This window comes from Megascapheus bottae, chromosome 22 (assembly GCF_031878675.1).
Source record: "Megascapheus bottae isolate mThoBot1 chromosome 22, mThoBot2.hap1, whole genome shotgun sequence".
NCBI lineage: Eukaryota > Metazoa > Chordata > Mammalia > Rodentia > Geomyidae > Megascapheus > Megascapheus bottae.
In genome coordinates, this window is record NC_143530.1 from 3,075,710 (window position 1) to 3,103,231 (window position 27,522).

Below are 27,522 nucleotides of genomic sequence, written 5' to 3' on the forward strand. Positions count from 1 at the left end.
GCTGGTCTTCCAATCCCAGCTTCCTGAGCAGCCAGGGCCTTGGTGCGAGCCACGGTGCCAGGCTGTGTATGACGTGTAGCATGAGTTTGATTGTAGGAGTAATCACATAATTAAGAGAGGCAGCATCTGACAGAGTGCTACCAGAGCACATTGGCTTTAGTCCCCTTTCTATTTTTATACACTGAGATTTTGATTATTTATTTTGGGCAATGATATGAGAAACAACTACTAAGAAGTTGAATGACTCGTTACCCTTGTTTAATCAGGAGCCATGTAGCTCCTAGAAGCCACATGTTCAGAGATTACACATTTTGTGAAAAGTCTGAGGCCAATCCAGGTAACTATGGTGTGTCACCCCAGGAGAAAATCACCTTCAGGGTTTATTGCAACCAAGTGTTCTGTGACTTACACCCCAACCCAGCTGCTGAGGGTCAGTGAATGCCTTTCCCTGATTTCAGTGCACGCACCCGTATCTTACCTGGACTTGTTCTTCCAACAGTGTTGTGTGGAGCTAATGTTGTCTGAGGGGGCACAGGCATTGCGACAAGAAGGGAACCTGGACTCTTGCACATGGGTTCTCTCTTCCCAGCTAGAGTTAGCCAAGAAGAAAATGCTGGCATGGAGGAGGTGCGGGCACAGCAGGGCTTTATTCGCTTGCTCTAATAGAATTATTTACCCACCCCTCCTTCCTGCTTTTTACTTTATGGTCTGTTTTCCATGCAAATATTTTTGGAATGCAGAATTAACTAATTCATGATTTCCCTATTATTGGTTTAGATCTAGTTTTTATTTCATGAGTTGGTTATCCTCCCTTGAGGGGGATTTTCCAGTCTTCTTACACGTACAGGGTTGGCGATAACGATTGACCTAGTAACTAAGCACACCGGCCAGCCCGGGCTCTTTGCTGACGGGCTGGCTTTCCACACTGCTGTGTTGAACCCATGGCTTCTTCATGTTTCTGTGTAATCTGAGATCTGAAAATGGATATGTGATGCCATCCAGGACAAATTCCAGAGACTTTTATCTCTAATTAAAAGTTGGAAGTGGAGGTGTCACTCAAGTGGTAGAACACCAGTTTTGGGGAAGAAGAAAGCCATTTCCCCCAGCAAGAAGGAACACTGCAAAAGAACTCTTGGCCTTGGGGCCTTTGAATGTCTTGGTTTGTTTCACTAGGCCTTGTGTGAATAAAGGAAGGAGGGGACATGTCTTGACTATGGTCAAGAGGTCAGGGGTCAGATTACTACTGTGATGACACCACTGAAAAGTAGCCCTCAAACAACAGTTCCATTACCTTTATATAGTCCTAAGAAGGAGTTGCCATTCAACCAAGACATTTATGAATGCATTGCAACTGGAAAGCGGACGAGAAAGGTCAGCTCTGGAGCCCACTCCCAGGCCAGCTGGGACATTGCTCTCCAGGCACAAGGACTGTCCGTGGTGTGCAGTCCCTTCTGGGTGGGTCTGGTAATTCAGGCCAGGGTTCTGGCAGTGAGGTGCTGTGTTCCCAGCCCTGTGGCTGAGCCTTGCTTCTCTGCTTTTACAAGGCCTGCCTCCTCGGGAAGCCATCTGTCTGCTTGTCTTTATTTACATGATAACATCACCTGATGGCAGTTTAATGTCTAGAAAGAGAACACTGTGCTCATCTAGATTGTGCTGTTTATTCCACCTTTGTCTGGTTCAGCGACAGGGGCTACAGGGGAGAGGCAGCTCTGTCCCCCTCTTCCGCTCCCCCCCATTTCTTCATGGAGTTCTCTCAACTTGAGCATTCCCAGTAGGTGCCTCTCAGCTCCCTTCACCCCCGGAGAGCTGATGGCCTTCATTCTGGATCTTTCTCTCACACACAGCTTGCCTCCTCTCCCCTCCCAGAGCCTTCCACCTGAGCCATTGCCTGGCCCCCCGTGGCTCGGCACCTGAGGAGCTGCTGGCCTGGCATTGAGAGCTGTCTGGGGATTTACTGCCCTGGCAGCCTCGGGCCTCCCGTGGCTTGACGGCAGAGGTGCCTCCTGCAGTTTAGCTGTGGAGCAGCTTGTGCGTCTTCTGTCTGCTGGGGATGCTTCCCAGGTTACCTCGCCTCATTTGCATAGCGTGGTTGCACCTGCTTCTGTTTGTTTTCTTTCCATGGTAAGGAGAGAGCATAAGGGAGTCAACTCTGGGTGCTGGCTGAGAGTTGGGGTCCAGGCTACTGCAAAGGGACCCAAGCGCTGTTGTTTGAAAGAGAGCTAATGCCTCCATTCCAGCCAGCTCTGGCACAGCCGGTCCTGAGGGAAGGCAGGAAGGGCAGTCCCTCTTCATGGCTCTGAGTGTGTGTACTTGATGTGTGCTTACTTGTCGGTCTGAATGTTTTCAAAACAGTGTCTAACACTGTGTGTGTGTGTGTGTGTGTGTGTGTGTGTGTGTGTGTGTGCATCAAGGTTTGAACTCAAGGCTTGGCTGGTGTCTGAGCTTTTTCTATTCAAGGCTGGCACTCTGTCCCTTGAGCCACACTCCACTTCCGTTGTTTTGGTGGTTAATTGGAGATAAGAGTCTCATGGATTTTCCTGCCCCCGCTGGCTTTGAATCAGGATCAGGTCTCAGCCTTCTGAGCAGTTAGGATTACAGGTGTGAGCCACAGACAGCTCTAACACATCATCTTTAGCCTTATTCAGCAGAGACGCTCAAGGCAAGACTTCAGGCTGGGTAAGCTGGCCACAGTGGGACAAGCAGAGGAGGAAGGAAATAGTTAAAAGATTTTAAACTGCTAAAGAGGGCTTTTACATTTTTCTGGGAAAGCAGCAGTTTGTATGGAAATCACAGCTTTTATACATTAAGTATGGTTATGAGTCTCTTCCCTAAAGCTGTGTGAGAAATGTGAGCTTGACTTTTTTAGTCTTTATTTATTTATTTTTCACTACAGAACTGAAAAGGAGAACCAGGATCAAAAACTCACGTAGCTTCTGCCAAGGATCTTCAGGTAACAAAGAGAAAGCAGAGGTTGTGGTTGGTTCTCAGCAAACACAAGATTGCATTGATAATGTGCTTTTGCTGCAAAATGCTTTATTGAATCCTAAAATTTTTCCCAGACAGACAGGAACTTGGTAACTCCAGTTTTTGTAAGCTTTATGATCCCGTTTCTTCTATCCATCCTAATTCCAGTCACAAGCAAAGACAAGTCACATTGCATAAACCAGGAAGCAGAGAGGCAGATGGGACTTTTTCCAAAGAGGCCCTGTTCTTTAAGATTCTCTTCATTCATGTATTTGCCTATATTGGGAGCAGGCATTCTCATGCTTAGGCTTTTTGGTGATTAACTGAGGACAAGAGTCTCCTGGATTTTTCTCTCTAGGCTGGCTTGGAACTGAGATCTGCAGATCTCAGCTTCCTGAATAGCTAGGAGTACAGGCATGAGCTACCAGTGCCTGGCTGATGTTCTTTTAAATATGTGTATTTATATAAGGTATCACTTTGAAATATTCCTTTGGCATTTTTCTGTGTCTGTTTCAATCTTAGACATTTTCCATTAATTCCCTATCTAACAACCTTATGAAGAATTGTTGCTATTTCATTTTTATCAGAGACTTGGAAACAGAAATCCCAAAACTCACTGGAGAGGGACCAGTTAATATTTAGACATAAAAATGTGAGTCCCAGGACTCATATAGCCTTTCAGATGTCCTGAGTCCTTGTGTGAAAAAGTGTGTTCCAGATATTTATATGACTTCAATGAGAGTTAAAATTTGATTGCAGCAAATAATTACATCAACAAAGAAAAGTCTACCATTTCCTATGTAATGAGTCCTTCCAGTATCCCAGCGGGAGAATAGAGATTACTGTACTACTGGCTGATGATGGACACCTAAGTTTCCTCCACATTTTCACGAGCAGTATATAAGGAAAACCATCAGTGCTTTATTTGTGATAGTAGGAAGTTTCTCCAGGCCCATGGTTTCCATAAACATCCTCTATAGCCTATCTGCATCTGAGATCACTCGGGAGAATGCTTATAAAGTGGAAAACATACCTTCAATAAACACATAATCACCACATTACAAACTCATTTAGAACCCAGTAAAAGACAGCACTGCTTCCCAATCCATTCTTAAGGCTATGTGGTTGATTCTAAAATCAAACAAAGGAGTACCAGGCAAGGAAATTAGGGATGATACAATCGACATTCACAGGAAGGCTTAGCAGACCGAATACCCGTGTGCTGGCATGGAATTGTGAAAAATCATTAAGTCCTAGGAATGCAAGGATGGCTCAACTTCAGGGGGAAAAAATCTATTAACATAATTCATTAAGACAAAATTATAAACTTTTCCTCTTACTATACCTTGATTCTTTTAGAATAAGAAAGCATAATGCTCATTACAAAGAGTCAAAGACGCTATATAATGGCCAAGGCTGCTTCTTTCTCCCCCTTTCCCCACCTTTTCCAGTGATATGCTAGCCTCTGCGCTCACTGTTTCCTCTTTTCCTTACTGGGAGTGACTTGAATCACTCAGGCTGCCCATCAGTCTCCAGCCCTCACAGCAGGAAGAGCAAGCCGTTGAAGTGTTGCATCCTGTCTTAAGGAGTGAATGACAGAAACTCTTTTATGGCTGTGGGCAGACGGTAGGACTGGCTAGGTCAGGGAAAGAGGAGATGTATTGAGAACAGAAATTTAGATGTCTAGTGCCATCCAGTCACAGTCTCTCTGTCAATTAGGGACCCTGAGGAGGAATGTTCTTTGTGTTAAGAAAAGAAATATGAACTCTAAATAGATATTTCAAGCACTTTTTTGGAAGGAACTTTGTGTGCTTTTCAAAACAAAATAGAAACCATGCAACTGCTTAAATGAGCTCAGAACTCTTTGTTTTGCCTCGCATATTGGCGAAGCTGGTGATGACTGTGTTAAACTCACCTTGTTAGCATCGTCGACATGCTGGCTCACGCTTGTATTCCTAACTACTTTGGAGGCGGGGGGTGGGGGGGTGGATCAAAGTTGAAGGTCAGCTTAGGAAGACGTAAGGTTCATGAAACATCTCAACTCGTGGCTAGGCATAGTGGGGTGCATCTGTCAAACCCAGTGATGCAGGGGCGTGCGAATGGGAAGATGACAGTCAAGGCTGGCCCAGAAGTAAAGTGAGATTTACAAAATAGCCAATGCCAAAGGTGTTTGTGGAGAGGATCAATAGATAAAGCACCCACCTAGCAAGTGTGGGGCTCTGAGCTCAAACCTCACTACCATGAAGACCAGAAACAAAATCTCTCATCTCATCTTCAGAAGGAAAAAAAAATCATGGTGTCATCAACTGGGGCTTGTAGAATATTTTCCACACAGCTCAAAAATCTGTAAGAAAGAGCACATTTGGTTCATTTCTAGGTATTCAACCACAAATGATTAACGTAAAAATGGAAATATTTTCCCATAACTTGTTCTGAAGTATATACAGGAAGGCCATAGAGAAGGAATACTAGGATTAATTGAAAAATTAAGTTCATTCCTGTTAAAGTAGGGATAGCACATTTATATTACAAGAGGTGTTAGAAAAGACAGTAGAAAAAGACACAAACCTAATAAATACCATTAGCCATGTAACAAAGCACAAGAGCATCACCAACTTGTCCATCTTCATTTTTTCCCTACAAAAGTACAAGAGATTTGAAGGAAATGTTACTTAAGAGTGGCTGCCAGCAATACCATCATAAAATGATAATAGCGTGTTTGTTGTTAACAATACTTAATCAAAAAATATAATAGGCCGAAGAGTCTACTTTTAATAGGATAATATAGTATGCTCAGATAAAGTCAAGAAACGAATGTGTGACAGTAAAAATATATAACTTTCAAAACGTTGCTAAGTGGAATAGCATATGTTTACAGAACACAATATTACAAAGATTCTTCCCAACATTAGTTTCTGAATGCAAATAACCTTAAAGCTAGATGTCAAGTTGAAGAAATTAGAATGTGAGCAGTTGGTCCTATTATTACGTAAAAGCAAATATTCCACAACTGTCAAGGTTGATCTGGTCAAGTTTATAAAAATTGTTATTTCTTTCTGGGAGTCATGGTGAATGCTTGTTATCCCAGCATTTTGGAGCCTGAAAAAGGAGGATCTCTAATTTGAGTCTAGCCAGGACTGCATACTGAGTTTGGGCTAAGTAGAGAGATCATTCACTTAAATAACCAAATGTAACAAATAAAAAGTTACCTCTGTGAGCGGAGTAGAATACTTAACTTATTTTATTGGGTATGCTTCAGTTTTTGATTCATTATTCAATTAATATTTGACAAATGAATGAACAGATAAATGAATTTATTGGTCAGTGATAATTCATTTTTCTGTATATAATATTGAAATGGGAGTTCCAGGTAGACAGGATTAAAATGAAATGTTGTCTTAAGAATAGGAGTTGCAATATTTTTCCCAAGCAATATTTTTGAGTAGTAGGAATTTGGGTAAATTCATGGAATCTAGATAATATTTTTAGAATTGTAAGTAAGAATTCTAGGATTGTTATGCTGTCTGAGACCACATTTGCATTCAAGCACAAAGGAATTTAATTTGAAAACTACAAGCAAGATGTCTGTGCATTGAATATATGTGAATCACTGAAAATTCTAGACATACATACACATTTACATGGAGAAAGTGAGATAGAGAGAGAGAAGGAAGGAGAGAGAGAGAGGAGAAAGAAACTCCTAAAGGCATTTTGAATATATAAGAAAATATAGAAATATCTAGAACAATGAAGATTTTTGTAGAAGTTATTTTTGTATTTATATAGAATATGAACACATTTGAGCGTACCACATAGGCAGGTTTGCACAGAAATAAATTTTATGGTAACATCATCAAGTGTAGTCAATGTTTTGCAATCAAGTACTATCTTGTATGAGTTATACATTTACACATTAGATGTCTTTAAGGAGTTTAATAATGTCTAGATGCTGGGTGATCCTGGCTTATACTTTACTCCTAGCTACTCAGGACTTTGAGATCGGAATCAACCAGGACAGGAAAGTCCAGGAGACTCTTTAATCACCTCCTCCTCCTCCTGCCCAATAAAGCAAGCCAAGACATAGCAACAAACCAAAGTGGAGAGAGCTTTTATAACTTTTAAAAAATGACAATGGGAAAGAAGCTCATTGAGTACAAAGTGGGCTACACTGACTTTCCCCTAAAGAGGAAATCACTTGTTTCGTAGAGCTGCATTTTTTTTTCCCTTCTGAATTAAAGTGTGAACACATAGTAATGTTTTTCTTACAGAATCTAATCTAAACAAAACCCCGCAGAGGAGTCGGCCTGGTGCCCTCTCTGGCTTTCACAATTCTCTTCCCCTTGCAAACCATTCATGCTGGGATCACCAAAGCTTCTCTATGATGGCTGCCCTGACGGGAAGCATGGTCCCCTAGTCGCTGCTGTGGCTGGAGTGAGATTCTTTTCCCCTCCCAAACCTTAGTTCAACTTGAATTCATGAACAATGAACAGAGGTAAAAAGAACAATGTGGATAAAGCCAGTGAGCTTACTATCTGACCTCAAACTTGGCAAAATGCATGGGCTTTAAATTTTAGATCTGGGGATCCCAGGATCTAGGTTTGTTTGTTTCTGCTTTTCCTTAACTAAGCAAGCCATCACCTTGTTTCAGAGGGAACCAAAGCAGTCCTGGAGGCCTTGGGGAGAGGGGGGCAAGCTCAGAGATCTCGGGGTAAATCCATGCAGTTAGCCTGGTGTGTGAAGAGGCATCGATTCTTCCCGGGTGTCAGAGATGCAGCAGCGCTTTCTGTCATTTTTCTCTTAGAACTTAGGATCCAGTGGAACAATCCGATAGTTTCCAATTTTACTTAGAAACCTTCCTATTAAATAGAACCAAAATATATTTGAGGAACAGATGGTGTCGACGAGAGGAAGAGACAAACACTGTATGTTAAAAAATTTTATTGATCAATTAAAGTATCATAATTTAAAGTGTTGATTCTACTATGGGAATTATGCCTGTCTCTGTGACAGAGGAAGACACTGCGTGGGTGTGGGGAGTGGGGTGGGAATTTATAACACATGGTTTACATGGGGAGAGCCTTCTTTCTTCCCCTTCTCCCCTCCCCTTCTCTTCTCTCTTCCACTTCCCCTCTACCTCAACTTGTCTCTACGTTTCTTTGTCTCTTTTTTCCTTCTCTCTGTCTCTGTGTCTCAGAAACACATATGCCACACACACATACACACACACACACACACACACACGTAGACATACATACACTTATATTGGATAGACAGATGGTGTTTTGTGAAGGTGTTCAGAAACTGGCTGTCAGTCTTAAGTCACGCCTTTGGGCACTTTAAACAGCCTCTTCTGCCTGTTTTTAAGACCAACATGAAACAAGAAAAGACAGTAGTCTAGTGGAATAAAGCAACCACCTGTGTGGACTTGGTGAAAAAGGTAGGCTGTAAAGTTGGCAGCTCTTTGGAAATAGTTTAGCAACAGGGGGAAATGCAGCATTTTCTTCTCAGCTTCTTGTGTTCAGCTGTTCTAGAGGAAAGGGGCTCTTGAGAAGCAAGTACCACTGTCAGCAGATTAGACTACCAGACACTGACTTCCAGTCATGTTAACCTTTCATCCCTGAAATCATTTATATATGAGGGCTTCCACTATTTTACAATTGCTTGTCTGGGGTGTGTGAGACATCCTCATAAATTAGGCTCTTTGAATAACCCACTGGCTTCTCCCCCTCCTCCCCATACTGAACAAGACCACAAAGGAAAGAAAACATCACTATGCCTACTTCAAGTATCCCATGTGATCGCTTTTGAGCTAAATATATTCTTCTCCTTGTAGAAAGGAAGATTAGATCACCAAATAGGGATTTAAATACTATTTGAACTTGCCTTTCCTTTGGACTGCATACTCATAGGAAAATATTGTGGATAAGATTTACTGTAGAAACAAAGCCATTAGTTATGGATGGTGCAGGGACAGCGTGGTCTACAATTGGCCCTTGTGTGCCCTCATCTGTCTCCGCATGCCAGTCACATCCCAGCTAGGCCCTCTGTTGGTGTAGTCTCCCAACAATGGTGGGGTTGTAGTGGAAACTGTCTTCACCACCTAAGTTATGGGCCTCCAGACAGTGGATACCATACAAGCAGCGGGTCTTTCCCCCTCCATGATGCCTGTTCAATGTGACCCCATTATTATTCCCAGGGTCTGTGCCCTTTGCCCTTTGCCCCTGGTCTCATCTCTGTAAAATTTAGACGAGTGTCAGAGCCTCGGAATGCCACACAGTAGTGACCTTAATTCTTCAGCTTTGCCAGGGAAGAAAATTGAGTGTTCAATGTAGTCTTGGAATGATATGCTCTGTAACTGAAGTGGCCAAATGATTCCACATGCCAAAGAAGCCCCGTCTCCTCCTCAGACTTCCATCTTTTGATTTGGCACTCCAGATTTCTGGTCTTCAGGATAGCTGATGCATCTCTAAAGCATTGGGCATCGGTTTTGTTGCTGTTCCACTTGGGAGATTCTTGTTAGGTTTTCAGATCGTATTCTAAAGCTTTGTCTCTCTAATTGTTGAAATGGAACTCATTAAGAGACAAAACAGCACAAAATCCATGGCCTGGCATAAGATCTCAGGGAAAAGATGGCGGGTGTTTAGTGCCTGATGGATGAACCAGTGGTAAGAGGGTGTAATTCCAAAGCGAGAGGCACAACCCCATGGCTGGTCCTGAGCCACTTTGGGCGTGGGCAACAGTCTTTAATTACATCTGGAACTCATTAATTAGTTCTTTTTGGAGCTTCTTTCCAGATCGGCTCCTCCATCAGCCTCCCATCGAGCAACAGAAATTCCAGATGGCTCCCTCCATGTGCCCGTGCCCGTCCTCTCAAGCAGGGTAGATTTGTCACTGAGTGTTGGATGGAAGAGCTGAGGACAAGACAGGACATGGTGGAGGGCACTGGGCTGCAGTGAGATTGTAGGTGATCCAGGATGGTCTAACCTAACCTAACTATCCCAGATTGTCTAACCTTTTCTGTGTGATTACTCTGACTCATTTGAGTAATAGTTTAGAAAGGAGGCTATGGCTAGCAAAGGTAGAATATTCATTCCAACTCAGAAAAAAGAAAAGAGAAAGCCACCACCAACTGCCATGACTGGGGAACTGGTCAGCTCAGCCCTGCTTCCGATCTACTTGGAAGGCTACAGGAACATGGCACCCTCATCTCCGTTCCCGAGGTCCCAGAAATCTCCCAAAGGTCATATGTTTGTTTCATTGTAGTGTAACTGTGTTGTCACATCACAGGAATGGATTATTCTAATATGAAATAGCTGGGAACGAAGATGAGCGTGACTTCTCTATAACTAAAGAGTGTATTGTCATTTCCACTCTACCATATTCTACTTACTTTGTTTACATATCTGTCTTTAGCTGATTCTGGGAAAACACACGTCACTTATCTTTTAATGGACAAGAATTGGTATGTTGTGGGCAAGGTAAAAGGAAGAGCAAAGAAACAATGGAAGCATTCATAGTGTCTACTATCATATTTGTGTGTGTGTGTGTGTGTGTGACACAGAGAGAGAGAGAGTGTGCAAGCACTTCGGATAAGAGAAAGCATTTGTTGAAACATTTTTATTTATTTATATGTTTATTGTTTTGTGAAATCAGATCTGGTAGGAGTGAACTGTGGTTTAGTATAGATAATGGCCATTTCCACTAAACTTTTTTTTTAAGGTGGTTTGTTTTAAGTAATTCATATCTTAAAGTCATGAACCTGTGAAGTGTATGTTAAACCCAGAACCCGCCCTATCAAGTCATTTCATTGTTTTGTTTGACTCTGAGATAAATGTCCCACATTTCTCTCATATCAAGAATCTAGACTATAAAAAAGAAAAAAATGACATGAATACAAAATGGGGGCTGTTGGAGGAAATTAGCTAAAGGGGCAGGTTGAAAGGAGAAGGTAGCAGAGGGTCATTCTAGGCATGTGTGGAAATACCATATTGAAATTAATAACTATATAGTAACTAATATGAATGAGATCACATTATTCACTAGAGAATGGATGGACCCACCCTCCCCCCATCCTAGATGAAGTGAAATAAACCAGTCCCACAAAGGCAAGTATGAATGCTTGCCCTGATCCTGGAATGTAGGATAACAACCAAACCAAACCAAGCCTAACCACACCAATCAAGGTCATGAAAGTAAAAGGGGCCTGCAAGGGAGGTGGCTATGGAAGAGAAGAGAACAATGACGATGGGCTCTTCAAGGCCAAGGTCATATCTAGAGTCCTTGAAACCAGGGCCAGAAGAAAAAGGACAAGACAGATGGTGTGTGTGTGGGGGGGTGACTTGGTGTGTGTGTTTGCACTTAATTAGGCATGAGCAGCTGTTTGGGGCAAAAAAGAATACCCGAGGCCATAGAATGCGGTCTTGTGTTAAAGAGTGGTGGCACCCCAGCCCCTCCCCCGCAGGCTAGTCCAAATCGTGTGGGTTTAACACGGCGGTGAGAAGGCGATGCTCGTTCTAGGTGTGTCTGAGCCCTTCGTCGTTCTTCCACAGACAGGACTGTGCTGGTGGATGTGGATCTTCCGTGGCTCCAAGGCCTCTATGTGATGGGGACCTTAGAGTTCCCTGTGGACAGAAGCAACGAGCTGAATGTGGCCTGCCTCGCCATCCTAGGAGGGGAGCTGAGAGCGGGTGAGTGGGGGCCGCGGGGCAGCACTGAATTCGTGGTGGACCACCCTGTGGAGGAGGGGTGAGCGTGGGGGGAAGGCAGGACGCCGTGGTCTGGGAGGGACACGTGGCTGCCTGTGCTCTGTGGAGCCACCCCATCGTGACGACCGCGAGCTGGAAGACCGACAGAACCTGGAGATCATTGATGATTCGTCGGTCCATTCGTGGTCCCTTGTGACTGTCCTCATTTCTCTGTGACGACAGGCCATGATTAAACCCAGGCTTCCAGCCATGCCAGACTCTCAATCCTGCTGACGAGATCTAATTCCTCCTCTTTTCCATGGGCTGCTTTGAGCACCTCCCCAGGGCTTCCTTCTGGTGGATTTATTTGCTTATTTTGCTTTCTCTTGGAACGGAGAGGATCCTGAGTACAATATTTTTTAGTTCTCCGCTCCCCCCCTTTATTGGCTGTGGTCATGAACCCAGGGCCTGGGTGCAGTCCCTGAGCTCTTTTTCTCAAAGCTAGCACTCTATCACTTTGAGCCACAGCTCCACTTCTGGTTTTCTGATGATTAATTGGAGATACAGACTTGGCTGTTTAGGTTGGCTTGGAACCGTGGTCCTCAGATCGCAGCCTCCTGGGTAGCGTGAGCCACCAGCACCTGGCTTTGGATATCTCTTTTTTTTCCATATTTTTTATTGTAATTAGTAAAAGGGTTACATGATATTTGCCAGATAGAAGGTGCATTAATTCACATACATTGATACCCTTTCACATGTCTTGGTTTGGGTATCTCTTTATTGGATCATTTCAGTCTATAATTCCACACTCAGGATATACTTTTGTGTTTCAATCTTTTTCTTTTTGCCCATTTGCTTAATACCCTATAAGATCCTCATAGAACTTACTAATCACTTACAAAATGGTAGAAACGTGATAAAACTAGAGCCTGATTATGAAAAGAAACTGGCTCGCTCATTTCAAGTTGATCTCTTTGATCGTGGAGGCTGATCTTTATAAAGAAATGATTTCTGGATTTCTGCTATCATATACTACAAGAAATAACTTGTGTCCTGAGCAACCTGTGTGTTTGGAGGGAAGTGATGCCCTATTACTGTATGGCTGCGCTTTGCACACTGCAGATCTGAAATGTGAAGCTCTCTACTCTCAGCTTTGCTTTGACAACTCACAAGATAATGGTTCAGCCTGTCCTCTGTGTGTTCCGGCCCCACAAGTGGCTGATGGGACCCCATCTGCCCAGTCCTATATGTACTGTGCCTGGAGGAAGACTTTAAACCCATCTGTCCAATTTTACCACACCTAAAGGAATGCCAACATGAAGTCGATAATGTGACTAGTTAGTAAACAAACCTAATGGATGTGAGCACTGGCACAGAGTGCTTGCCAGGATGTAGCTGCTCTCAGATGCCATTTCATCCTAGTGCCCACAGTGTGGAATTATATTTCTTGGTTGTCCTGCTTTTAAGGCAACTGGAGCTGGCAGAAGATTGATTTTTAGTAGCGTAGAGTCATAGAATGCTAGGATTAGAGGGAAATGTAAGATCAAAGCTCTGCTTCGAGGAATACAGATGTATCAAAAATGTCAAGCACCACTTCAACCGTTGTTTAGTGCTTCTCTCATTAGTCTGATAGAACATTTGAGGTAAGCATGAAGTATGTCACTCGAGCATTCAGCCTTTAATTTATCACATTTCTTCAGTATCCATCATAGGTACGCGTGGTGCCAGGAAAAATGGATTATACCAAGGAAGAAAAAAATGAGCCTTTGCTTTCAAGAGGTGTCTCATTAGTGGAGACACAAATAAAAAGAAAAAAAAAGCAAAACATAATTGAAGTGGTTGTGACTTTCAACCCAGAGAAAGCTGAGGATTCAGAAAAGACACTTGCAAAGACATATTTGGGCTGGGAATGTAGCTTAGTGGCTGAGTACTTGCTTGCTTAGCACTCATGAAGCCCTGGGTTCAAGTCTTCAGTACCAGATAAACAGAGCAAGCCAGAAGTGGTGCTGTGACTCTCAAGTGATAGATGGAGCAAAAGAAGCTCTGGGACAGTTCAAGCCCCTGGACTGGCAAAAAATAAAAAAAAAGACATTCACAGACTGAAATCCTACTGTGGCCAGTCAAGCAAGTGCTTGAAATTTTATCACCTGGTACAGTGTGCTTGTGGAGGGAGTACACGTGTTAAGTGAGGAAACGACATTGTTAGGCTTGGTCTGAAAGAGATGAGCAAAGGTGGGATGCCACATGTGGTGGTGAGTCAGAAAAGCAGACCCGGCAGGTGAGACGTACAGTTATCCTTACATCTCAGCTCCTGACCAGCTAGGACTACCAGCGTGATCCACCAGGGCCTGACTGAATTATTTGATATGCAGACATGTAGGTAATAAATGTTGGGGTGATCAGGTAAAACTGACCAGCAAGAAAGCATTTTGATTCTGAAATTGGCATGCATGCCACGTACCACACATTGCTGGAACTGGGGACACAGATGCAGATTCGTTCTTTGTTCTGTCACAACCAAGTCACGGGATGAACTGTCTGGCTGCCAGCAATTAGACTGCGGACTTGGGCTTTCATCCTAAACTGCATCACACTTTGTTTCCCAGGGCCCGTGATGGGTATTTGTCAGCCCTGCCTCACCACCGCAGCCAGGAGCCTAAGGTTATCATTAATGCACGGCCTTGATTGCCAGGAAATGAAGTACCAAGCACATGGCTGCTTCTTTCATTGCTTCCATGATTGGGACTTTCTCAGTCCTAAAGAAGAAGAAGAAGAAAAAAAATCCATACTCAGTTTATTGCCTTCCAAACAGACAGTTCTGTAAGGCTCATTGGATGATTAAGTAATAAGAAGACAAACCCAGGGAAAGTGTAGATTAAAACATAGCCGCCAGCCGAAAGCCACAATACCACGGAACAGTCAAACGACCTCGTACTATGTTTGTAAAGGAAAAATATTAGGTTAAAAATATATAAATGTCCTGTTTCAAGTTCGGTCGTGATTTGGAAATGATCCAGATACATATTTAACACAGAAATGTAAGTGTTAGATAGTTATCTACTATTAGATGGTTATAATGTAGCTTTGTCAAAGGATTACTTAATCCCGACTACATTGACAAGGAAATATCTAGAAAAATGTGGCATCTGAGCTGGGCTTGGGTACAGATAAGAGTTTACCATTAAAAATAGGGACATGGCTGTGTTCCAGCCGACGCAAGGAAGCAGTGTCTTAGGGTCTTCTGTAGCTCAAACTGGGACAGTGGGAGGAATTCTACACAAGCAAAGACGTTTGTCATTGTTGGCTACTTCCAAGCTTTCTCAGACGTTTGCTATTAAAAACAAATAACAGTGCAGTGAAGAAGTTCTGACACTTCGCATCCCTGCGCTCGCTCTATCCCAGAGGTACGTAGATCCCAGTCTCGTTCGCTGTTCACAAATGTGTGAGCATTTGAGCCACACCTAGCTTTTGGCCAGGTCATTAGAAATGGAGTCACGGATTTTTCTGCCCAAGGTTGGCTTTGAGCAACGGTTCACCAGGTCTCAGCCTCCTGACAGGGTGGTCGTTTTTCAGGATGAATTCACTGATCTAGAGGCACTGCAGTTAGAGGTACATCAAATTTTATGCACAAGAGGGGACGTCTGATTGGAGACTGGAAATCAATCATATGGAGCAACACAAAGGGAAAGAAGAGTAAACACTGAGAGAAATGCAGGGGAAGACTGTTATCGACCCTTATGAGCACGGAGTGGAGCGGCTGAGCTCAGGGCATGGAGGAGTCCGCTGAGGGAGTAGGCTGAAGTGTAAACTAGCAACTAGCGCTGTGTTTACTTCCGTCTAGGGGCTTAGTTAAGCAAGTAATAGAAGGTCCTTTTCCATTTCTCTTACCTTTTGAAGTGCACGGAGTCCATTTGTACCATACCCCCAAATCAACAATGGTTATCTTTCGTACACCAGAACGTATTTTCTTTCATCTCCCCAGGTGATGTTAGCATCTTGAATCTATTCCATTTCCCCTCCACTGCCAACCATCAGGTGAAGGAATACCAACTTCGCTTCACTTTTATTCTGCCACATCCCATGACCCAGAATGGTATTTATTAAGTCGAAGAACCGACGTCACCATGTAATAGCTGTGAAATTCCCAACAAGTTGTTAAACCTCTTTTTTTTGGCCTCAGTTTCCTCCCTGAGAAGCTCAAAAAGCTTCATCGAGAGCCTGTGAGATGAATGAAATGAATTCACGTGTGTGGACACGCCCGTGTCTTTGCAGCACACGCACGATGATTTCCTTCCTGCTGTGAATGTATCCACTCTTCCAGCTTGTCAGCACCTTGGCGTGAGCTTTCGAGGAGTCAAACAAAGATGAATCCCCTGAGTTGACGGTCTGCTCTTAGACGTGGCTCGTCTCATCCTCAGGCGTGGCCTATGAAGAAGAGCTTGCCTCATCTTTCTTTGAGGATCTCAGCCTGTAAGGCGTCTATCTCTATGTCATATTTTTTACAGGCCCAAGAAGCACTGCATTTAAAAAATTACAATAGCATCTTCTTTCTTTCTCTTAAAATGTCTTTCCTTCTACCTCATTCCTACGTGCCTTTCCCCATGGTTACAAAAAGGAATCCAAACTCTGGTCACTTCAGATACCAAAAAGACCCCGGCAGGCTAATTTTGCCCAGACTTTCTATGAAAGCCACATATATGCTGTCATTTTGGGTTGCATAATAGATTTAATCTCTCATTTTAGGGAAAGCCTGAACTCCTTTTGTGGAACTCTGCATACATTTCTCTAGGGCAAAAACTGTCCTACTTTTCTCTCTCTGGTATCTGTTTAGCACTAGGCCATTTTTTCTTCTTCTCTGAGACTTTAAACTACCCTCCGCGAAATAAATGAAATCACAGTTGGAAAACAGCTTACTGGACTGACTTATAACCGCAAGATAAGAGCTGCAGCACACGCACTTGCTTTCTTACCATTTCCTCCGCCCTGCTCCCCGTCTTCCTGCTCTGCTTCATCTCTGTCTGCTCTAAGAGAATACTTGGGGGTCATGGTTGTGGGCTGGCACTGCTTAGTGAAGCAGCAATTGACGTCAGTGTTTATGTCAATACCCGGGCTATGGGTTCCAGTCCCTGCCTATCCACTGATGCACTGTATGATTCTGTGCTGGTTGTCTTGTTCATCTGTGTCTTGCTTTTGTGGTTCCTTCCCGAGTAGTGACTGTATCCACCAGATCTCAAAAATAGACGTGTAGCAAGTCAGACTCATCTTGAGCTGTCTGGCTGACCAGGTCTATGTGAAATGAGAGCTGTGATTTTATGTTGTCTGAAAAAAAAATCACTCACCAGAGGACAAGTAGGTAATGTTAAGTTTGTCAGTCATTCCATCCTGTGCCGTCTGCCCTCCTTTCTAAGGTGCGAAGTCTCATCTGATAGCAGAGAGGTTTCGTGAGCTCGTGTGGTCTGCTGTGCAGTTATTGCTTAAACAACAGACTGTAATTTTTTTTCCTGGGCTCTAAGGCATATTTTCAAAGGAATAGAACTACCTGAGGTCCATTCACTAACACCATTCCAGCAAAGTCCCTGAACAAATCTCACTTTGCAAACAAGGCCACCGCTGATGCTAACACAATAAAGTCACAAGTGAGTCCCATCTCTTGTCTGTGGATCGCAGCCTTCTCTCTTTATGCTGCTAAAAGAATTTATAGAAAATAAGTTGTTACTTGTTTACTGGAACTTTTAACACAAACAGATCTTTTCTCCAAAAGGCCTGTAATTTGATGTTTGGATAAACTTCAGTCCCAAATCTCGAAGCCTCTTTGTGTGTGAATACTAAAATTGAGATAAGAATCATTCTTGTTAAAATTTTTTTTGGGGGGCTGGGAGTTTGGCCTAGTGGTAGAGTGCTTGCCTAGACCCAGGTTTGATTCCTTGGTACCACATATGTACAAAAAAGCTGGAAGTGGTGCTGAGGCTCAAGTGGTAGAGTGATAGCCTTGAGAAAGTCCAAGGACAGGGCTCAGACCCTGAGCCCAAGCCCAGGACTGGCAAAAAAAAATTGGGGGGGAGGAGCTGAGGGGGTAGAGATTAAATATGAACATTCAAATGAAGGAAAAAAATGTGAATCATACATCCCTATTCAGAGTATTAATACTTTTTTTGTATTAATAGTAAGGAACAAGTAATCCCTAGACCTTGGTTTGTAAAGCAAGGGCTTGTGTTAGGCTTTATTGGGCTTGGCTCCAGTTTGCGTGTCCTATGTGGGTTTGTGCTTAGTGTCTGTTCCTCTAGGGCTCAGAGGCTCTTTGTGGCTTCTTTGTGGTGGAGAACAACATTGCAAGAGATCTGGTGAAAACTGACCATGTCACCCACAACTACAAGTGAGGTCTAGGATAAGTATTACTTCCACTCAGGTTTCATTGGCTAAAACAAGTCATGCGATTGGCCTAAATATTAGTAGTTCACAACACATACTCGGACCTAGCGAAGAAAAGGCAGAGAAGGTTTGCGGTAGTTTCACGCTCCTTCATGATTTTTGCTGAGTGTCATCTTCCTCCTCCTGTTTTATCCAGGTGACCCAGGCTGCTTTCACAGTATCTGCTGGGCATGTTCTCTCTGTCTAAGTTTCCCATTACTCTGAGTGATACACTCTTCTCTGTACACAGGGACTTTAGACAATCCCTTAGGAAAAGGGCAAAAGCTCCTGATTCACCTTCGAGCCTCAGAAGGAGTCTCTTGTGACCGTTTCTATGGAATTCGAGTTGACCCAGGAACGATTGGTAAGAGGATAATACAATGTTGATTACAAAGGTAGTGTGTGTGTGTGTGTGTGTGTGTGTGTGTGTGTGTGTGTGTGTGTGTGTGTATGTATGTGTGATACCAAAGTGCTATCCATGGACCATGGACTAAATTCCAGGCACTCTTCTGGGTAAATTGCATTTAGTTTATTACTTAATATGTCTCCACTGAAAATTCAGAGAAGATAAGCAATTCATGTAACACTTCATAATTTATAGTCTAAGAACTTAGATTTATTATGCCTAGATTGGTTAAACACCAAAGTGGAGACAAAGAATCTATAGTATAAACTATAAATAATCATGTGACTATTCAGTAACTAAGTTATAGAATGCTCATAGGCATTTCTGAGTGGGCAAATGGATGAAGAATGGCAGACATAATAATAACATGGTGTAAGACATTTATCTATGAAGAACACAATTATGTTGTTTGCAGGCAGCTGAATGGAACTGGAAGTTATCATGTCAAGCAAAATGAACCAGAATCAAAAAGATAAAAAAATCATATTTTCAAGGGTGGGAACTGGTTGCCCCACCTGTTATCCTAGCTTCTTGGTTCAGTGCTAGACAGGGAGGCAGTGTTCATTGATGCTTCTGTCTTCAGTTAACTAGCCAAGAGCTGGAAATGGAGCTATGGCTCAACTGGCAGAGCACTAGCCTTGAACAAAAAGAAGCTCAGGGATAACAGGCCCTGAGTTCAAGTTCAGGACTAGTGCACATGCACACACACACTCCTCCCTATACCACATAAAAAACCAAAGAGTGGAAATGTGTAAACTTCCTGATACCTGACTCCAAGCATATGGTTAAACTAATACTTTTAACTTCTTCTGATAATAAACTGCAATAAAATATATAATATTTTCTTTACTGTGTGCTTAATTTTCATAGTCTGCCACGTACATGGCAAATTTTAATTCTTTCACATCTATTATAATCTCCTTGAGACGACGAAGAGATAATATCATTTTCTAGTAAACCTTGGTTGATTGGAAATGAGCAAGATATCTGCTCTTTTGGTAAGCTGAATTTTCTGGATAATTCAAATTTAAGGTCATGAAATGCATTTTATTATAGAAGTTGTTGTTGGAAATCTTTCCGAATTACTTCAGGATCCTTACTGTCCTTGCTAACTTAATCTATGTTGAAAATAAAGATTCTTTCTCATGATTAACTATTCATAATGAAACTGTAATATGAAAGATCATTTCCTGAACATGTCCCGAATATGGGAAATTTATATCATTAGCCTTGAGATTTTTTCAAGTCCAGGGCTTGAACTCAGGGCCTGAGCACTGTCCTTGGGCTTTCTCAAGGTTAATGCTCTACCACTTGAGCCACAGCACGACTTCCGGTGTTTTCTATGTAATTGGTACTGAGGAATTGAACCCAGGACTTCATGGATGCTAGGCAAGCACTCTAGCATTGGGACACATTCTTGACCTTGCCTTGAGTTTTATTTTATAACTCATTTTTGAAAAATCCAGAAATTATGTTTTTTACAAGATCAGAACTGGAACTTGGCTGGCGTGCTATCAACTGAGCCATGCTTTGAATCCTGAAATTTCCAAATGTTCTTTAGAAAAATTACACATACATTAATGATCAGTTAGGTTTTAATAATTGAATTTTCATTTACTTTTGGATTACATTGAATGTAAAGTCAAAGCCTCTTATTGGTGTGTTCTCACTTTTATGCATATATTTTTTGATAAATATTGCTTTTTCCTCCTTTTGATTGGTGGCTTTCAACCAAACGAGGAACATTGATGAATGAGGGATATGCAGCCAGTTCATCTGAGTATAGAAAAAAATATTAAGACTTTCAGTCATACATACATGAATATGTTCTAATGTACATTTTTACATAAAATAATAAGTAGCATGCAAAATAAATATACATATATTAGGAATACACGATTACATTTTTAGTTATTTGTTTTGGTGGGATAAAGGTTTGAACTCTTGCTTGCTCAGCATGCTTGCTTGATATCCTATAACTTGGACTACATCTCAAGCCCTGACTTTTGCTGGTTAGTAAGAAATGGATGCTGTGAACTTTTCTTCTAAGGCTAGCTTCAAGCTGCAATCCTGTGTGTCTAAGATTACAGGCATGAGCCAATTGTGTCTTGCCGTGTTCCATATCTCGTGACACCTGAGGGTCATGGTTACAATATTTTCAGATCATCAAAATGTGAGATGTTATGCTTAAAATGGTTGAAAATGGCCTTGAAAAATGTAAGAGGAAAGGACTTGAATGAGTAAGGTTAGGCTGACTCAAGCATGTCTCTGGTTAGACTTTAATGTGTGAGTCTGAAATGAATTGTATTTTCAAGCAAAAGCGCTAGAGATCTGTTCCTTGATACGTGTAGCTGGACAAAATAGTCACATGGAAACAAAGCTAACTAGCCCCAAACCCTGCTGTCAGAAAGTCACTAGTCTTGCCTCTTTTAGGACATAAAGAGAACTACCTACAGAATTGAAAATGTTCTTAAGTCACTTAATGGTAGAAGGACGTATTTCTTCAGACGTAACTAATGCTATTGGGTTGGCCTGTGTCCCAGGTTTTAGGTGATTATGAATGATGTAGTATTCAATTCTCCTTGGCTCTTAAGAGAATACTTACTGTCATTGTATTTGGTCTATTGTAAAATACAGTCCTTAAGCACTGTATTTTCTTATTTGAGGCACACTTTTGGACATATATTGTGGGTCACACGCTTTACATAATCATTTCCGAATGGTGCTGTACGTATGGCCTTAGTAATGCAGAAGGATTTTTTGACCTGTCTGCTGCATCTCTAATTTTTCAGGGGTTTATGGGAAAGTTCAGCTTCACAGTGCTTATCCTAAGAAGTCCTGGACACAACTTGGAGCTGATATTGCCCCTGGAAATGAGAGGTAAGGGATAAATAAGGCAAAGACTTTAGTTTTTGGTTTAGTTTGCCTCTGTTTAAGGTTTTGTTCCAACCGAAATCAAATTTTAAATTAAGTTGTAAGTCAAACTGAAGTAAAATATACAAGCATTGCTTTTGAGACAACCCAGTAATTGAGTGCTTTCTTTAGTGTGAAAACAAAGTATCAGCATTAAAAAAAGAATGAAATATGAAAAAGCAGAAACAGGAATTGGAGGTGGGAAGAGACCACCAGCATACATAATGAAATCGACTAGAAATTCAGAAATTAGGAGGTCAAAAATCAGTAGAGAGAGTTTAAAAATGTGTTATGGTTTAATGTCCACTAACATGACTCATACAAAAAGACCCACTATACAAAAATCAGAGATGAGAACTCCATGTAATAAATGCCGTTCAGATGAAAAATTTAATGTAAGAACAATGTGTACCTTGCCCACACTTCAGTAACACATTGAAACATTAAAAAAATAAATATTACATGTAGGAAAAGAAATGATCATAAATGATAAGGAAGAACAATGGAAAGAACAAACTATGTGAGCTACATTCACAGTTATATGTTCAGCACAACTTGCCCAGCGTTGTTTATTAAGCCAAGCACTGAGCTCAGCCTAGGTTAACGTGCTATCTGTATCAGGCTCTACAATGTCTGGATATGGTGGCTCATGCCTATAATCTCAGTGACACCGAAGGAGGATTGCAGTTTAGACTAGCCTGGGTGAAAAAAAAAATGAGATTCTAGATCAAAAAGACAATCCAATTCTGGTGTTGAATATTTATCATCCCAGCGACATGGGAGATGGATAGTGGGTCAGCCAAGAGGAAACTCCAGATCCTGTCCGAAAAACTGAAAGTAGAAAGGACTGGGGTTGCGGGGTAGGGGTGGGGGGTCATGGCTAAAGCCATAGAGCACCTGCATAGCAATCCTCATGCATATGATGCCTCCTGCGAGGAGGTGGTGCTGGACCCCTGCCAGCATCCTCAAGGGTGGGGGAGTGTGAGAAAGTGTCTCTGCAGCACAGTTTCAGGAGGAGGGAGAGAATGGATGCCATGTGAATGTGGGGTGACATGGAGCAGAGCTCAGAGTGGCTCTGGATATCAAGGTTTTAGCTCTTCTCTAAGAGTGCCATGAGGCTGTGGGAGGTTCTGAGGAGGCGGCCTGGGGGGGGGGGGTGTAGTTACAAAGGCATCTACACAGCAAGGTCAGCAGCCATGATCTCAAGTTCCTCCAAGATCCCAGCCACAAGGCCCAGCCAGAGATGAGCCAAGCCAGCAGGTGAAAATGACAAAAAGAGTGGGAAGTCAGAGGGTTTAGGAGATGGTGTTGAAGACAGTGCATTCTGTAGGGACAGAAGGTGGTATCGAGTCACAGGAGGCTTAATGGATGCAGAGGGAGTTGGTGCTAGGAAATAGACCACACACTCCTATGTACTGAGAACAACAGCAAAGTGATGGGTCTTCCACACATGAAGACAACCAGTGAGACTGGATATTTGTCGCAGTTCAGTCAGACAACTGCAGACCCAGGACACTGATTCTGTAAGCTTCCGCCTAATACAGAAGATCTGAGAACTTAGGACGCTTCCCAAACAAGCATCAGAGCCTGAAGTCCTGCTGGGTAGAAGAAGGTGTGTCTGCCTTCCTCTGCCTCCCTCTGTCCCCCTCTGTCCTCCTCTGTCCCCTCTGTTCTCCTCCTCTGTCCCCCTCTACCTCTTGACCTTTACTCCCCAGAAAGATTCACAGTTCCCACTGTATTCAGCACAGCGCTTTCTCAGTCCACTTAGTCCTAGAAAAGCTGAGGAAAAAACAAAGAATTTGGAGATGGACATGTAGGCAGGGAGTGCTTTTCCGGCCTCCGAAAGGATTTGCAAAGCAGGCATTTCTAATAGGGATCAATAAGGGTCTTCAATTATAATTCAGAGGTTAGCGAGTTAGAATTTGGCAAGAGCCACACAAATGGCTTTTCCTTATAAGAATGTGTTAAAAAAAAAAAAAAACAAAAGAACCCCCAAACTTCCCTCAGAGTCTGAGCTGGCGGCTATTTCGAAAGTTCAGTTTTATTAATTAAACTGTCTAGGGTCTTTTGCTATCACTTATTAAATTCCTGCCATGCGTGTGGATGTTTTATGTGTTGGGGTCTCCGGAACATTTATACATTCTTTAGCTCAGGCAAATCTCTCCGTGATATGTTTGTGGTATCTATATGTCATGGATAAGAAAGGTAAGGCTGGGAAAGTTAAATGGCTTTTATAAGTTCAGAAAAGCTGAGGGCTTCCAGTGGGTGAAATTTTTTCCCTGGTTTGTTGTATTCGTTCCATTGCTTCGATCCTACAAATTACAAATATTTCTTGGTATCAGTTCCAAGGAAGACTATTTTAATGAGATTATATGAATTATTTGCATCATCATACTATACAGATATTCTTGCATTTTTAAATATTGTTAAAATCATATGAAATTTATTCATAAGGCATTGTAGAAGTAGTAAAGTTTCCTTAAGCCTCTGGTTTAAATTCCTTGATGCTAACATCCTGTATAACCACAGGACATTAGCAAACTTGGTGAGGAGTCACTGGCGTGCTACTGGTTCAAGTACTAACCTTTTTCAAGTCACTTCTGTGACCAATGTCCTGTGATCCTCCTTTTGTTAGGTCAGTTTAGTCATTCTTCCTGTTTTGATGGGATCAAATTTCACCTGAATCCCTCCTACAAATTTTCATCAAAAACATTAGATATTGGAATTGATTTGCATGTAATCCATTTATGCTATGAATAAAATTAACAAGATTCCTCTGAAGGAAATATTTTAGGCTAACATGGCTCATTTCTTGTATGTCCAACCAAAATGAGCATAGCAAGACATTTTGAAGACAAATTAGTTTCTTTTTGTGTTGTGTTATTTACACATTTATCTCTAAATTATTATTATAACTCAATTTAGTTGACTTCTGGGAAGAAGGAGAAAGAAAATAGATTGTTTTGAATTGTAAATAAGTAGAAACAAATTAGGCATAGACACAAAGAATTTGTTCGTAGCCCTTGCACTAATTATGTTCATGTTGTACTCACGTGTCTTTGGTTAACCATGCGTTCTTTGAAATTAAATGGTTCTTTTGTCAATCTTCTGATAGTATGTAGATTTCATTCCAGGGACTGAAAGAGTTTTAAAGCAGTCAGAGACAGGGCCTGACTTGAGCTTTGATCTGGGTGAAGAGCTGACGGAAGTTACTTTATTGAAGGCACTGTAACAACCTGGCAAATTTTCAGGTGAAGTAGGATGGTAGCTCAGATTGAGTTGTAGTGATAGAGATTACATACGTAAAGACAGAAGTGGCATAGTTTTCTGCTAGACAGAAAGTCAAAGGAGGGCCATGAATCTTTTTACCTGAGTGAAAACAGTCCTTTACCCCAGTTGCTTTCTGGGTAGCTGAAAGCAGGAAGAAAAGCAGGTCTATGGAGAAACATTTGCCAAGTTTCTTCTTCTCTTCCTCCTCCTCCTCCTCCTCCTCCTCCTCCTCCTCCTCCTCCTCCTCCTCCTCCTCCTCCTCCTCGTCCACCTTCTTTTCCAGGTGTCTCATCTCATTTACTTTAAAAAGAAGGACAGTTATAAGGCGTATCCAGTCTCTCATTTCTTAGATGATTTGTTGATTTTATAATTATCCTCTAAGTGGATGTACAAAGGGTTTCCATTCAACGCATCAGTTTGCAAGCGCAATGCATCTGGACCAAAGCTCTTCCCTGTCTGTCCCAACCCCGCTCTAGTGAAAGAATGCACTCCCCATGTATGACGTCATGTTCAGAGACATGGAAGAGCTAAGTTGAGTCAGCATATCCGTCGTCTCACATGTTGTTTGCGTGATGAGAAAAGTCCCAATCCACTTTCTTAGCCATTTCCTAGTACAGAGTGTTATTTTTCAACATGGTCTGTCTGATACCCAGTAGATTTCCTGGACGCCTTCCTCTTGTCTAATTGAGATTTTTCTATCCTTCGGCCACAATTCCCCTAGTCCCTGCTCTCTTTCTTATTCATTCATCTTCCTTTCCCGGTCAAGTGGGAAGATTGCCAGCAGCCGGCAGCGTGTGAAGATTCTTCCTGGAAACTCTGGGGAAACTGTCCCCACTTCTCATTGCTTTGTCTTCACAGTTATGGAAAATCTTTGCTATCCCTGGAATAAATGCATTTGCAAGCCTGAAAATTGGATCTATTAGTATTACATTTCTCACTAAGAAGGAAAAAATACCTTTCTTTTCTGTGTCTCCTCTTGCTGTGCCTGATTCTCGCTCTAGCTCCCAGGTGGGGTCTGTGGTCGGCTGTGGGTGTCCTTTCTGCTCCGGGGGGGTTGACCCTGCCTGCTGTGTGGTCAGCGTGCCTGATGTCCGCTTTCTGCTGTTTCAGAATCATAGTGGGAGAGGCCGTGGACTGGCAGCCCCAAGACAAAATTGTCCTCAGCCCCTCTTCCTATGAGCCCCACGAAGCAGAGGTGCTCACTGTGAGAGAGGTCAGGGGCCTCCACGTGAGGACCCACGAGCGTCTCAGACACCGGCATGTTGGTAGGCCTGGGTTTGTTGGTGACGGGAACGGGAGTCCGGGAGGGAGTCCCTGGGAGTTCAGAGGGGAAGGGTAATACTCGACTGCTGCCGTGGGTTTACTCTGGAAGGTTCTATAGTTATTCCTTCGTGAGTTGTAGGCTTAATTTGTAAAGACTACTACAAAGCATTTTTTTTTAAGTCATAATAGCAGGTCCAAGAGTAGAAGAATTGAAAACCTCGTTTAAAGTCGCTGGGTATTCGTGTTGTTAAGCCTGAATACAATTTATGGACACTGGGTTTCTAAACAATTTCCTAAGTTTGAATCCCGCAATCCCTTAGAATATGGTAGTCACTGTAAAAACGGACTGCTTCCCATACCTGTATCCTTCTGAAAACAAATGCATTTTACATATTGACTACCATGATAAAAGAGGATGGAGAGAAGGAGAGTTGGGAAGTATGAAAGGTTGACAGGGAGGAAAGGAAATAGAGAGAATGGGAAAAGGAGGAGGAGAGGGAGAGGGAAAGGAAGAGGAGAACAAAAAAGAAGAGAAATGAAAAGTAAAAGGCGTGCAGGATAGGTGCCAGTGGTAACTCTGACAACTCAGGAGGCTGAGCGCTGAGATGGAGGTTTGAAGCCATTCAGAGCAGGACAGTCAGTGAGACTATTCCTTATTAACCACCAAAAAGCCAGACATGGAGCTGTGGCTCAAATATAGAGTGCCAGATTTGAGCAAAAATGCTCTGAGTTCAGGCCCCAGTCCTTTCACACACAAGAACAAGAGTAGAAAAGCTCAGATACTTTTAGTAAAACAAGCATTCAATATATTGGCATACTACCTATACTCTATTTGTACTATGTGGAAATAATGGTCAGTCTAATAAATAAATCTAATACAGGAGATACACCTAAAAGGAATTTGAAAATACAGGTTAGAGAAGTTTTTTTGGCTTTGATACAGAGAAATGCATATGTTCACTCATACTATCTAAAGCTATTTCTAAATCATAGTTTGAACAATGCGTTCATTTTTATTTACTGTTTATTCATTTATTTACTGAGATGGGTTCTCACGACGTTAGCTGTTTCAGCCTTTATCCTGTCTCAGCCTCCCAAATCACTGAAAGTACAGGCAGGTGGCAGTGGTGTTTGGCTTGGTTCACTTTTTATTAAAACTGGAGAGGAAAGAGAAGCGTCCTGCCACCCTTTCCCACTGGAGCTACAGTGAAATCTGCTTGTGCTCCAAGCTGTACTTCTCCTTTCGCTGGAATACACTGTCCTTTCTGCTCTGTGGCGCCTCAGCTGGTGTGGGCCTCCTTACTTTCATCAAAGACATCCTGGACAGCACAGCCCCATCTTGATGGATTTAAGGCAGGAGTTTGGGGACCTCACTAATTGGACAGGCGTGCCTCGTCTTCTCTGTACCTGTCCCACCACCTGCAGCTATTGAGGAGAAATGAATTCTTGTTCAAACACTCACTCGGATCCCAAAGAGAGACAAGTTAACAGGCTTCTTCATTTCTCAGCTGACAGTTGTGGAGAATGCCCGAGGACAGAGCAGGCCTTCATGTTGGTGGGACTTCCAAGGAAATGGAGGAATTTCATTTGAGTGGTGTACTGGGGTCTCCAGCT

At 42.4% G+C, this 27,522-nt stretch overlaps 1 protein-coding gene across 1 annotated transcript in view; it reads left to right on the forward strand.

The window, feature by feature from the left end:
- Pkhd1 (PKHD1 ciliary IPT domain containing fibrocystin/polyductin) overlaps window positions 1-27,522 on the forward strand; it is a 262,115-nt gene that overhangs the window by 156,932 nt on the left and 77,661 nt on the right. Inside the window, exons 55-58 of the mRNA XM_090356513.1 lie at window positions 11,514-11,651; window positions 18,307-18,420; window positions 21,255-21,342; window positions 25,756-25,910. Coding sequence (XP_090212639.1) covers window positions 11,514-11,651; window positions 18,307-18,420; window positions 21,255-21,342; window positions 25,756-25,910 — 495 coding nt within the window. The remainder of the gene's footprint in view (window positions 1-11,513; window positions 11,652-18,306; window positions 18,421-21,254; window positions 21,343-25,755; window positions 25,911-27,522) is intronic.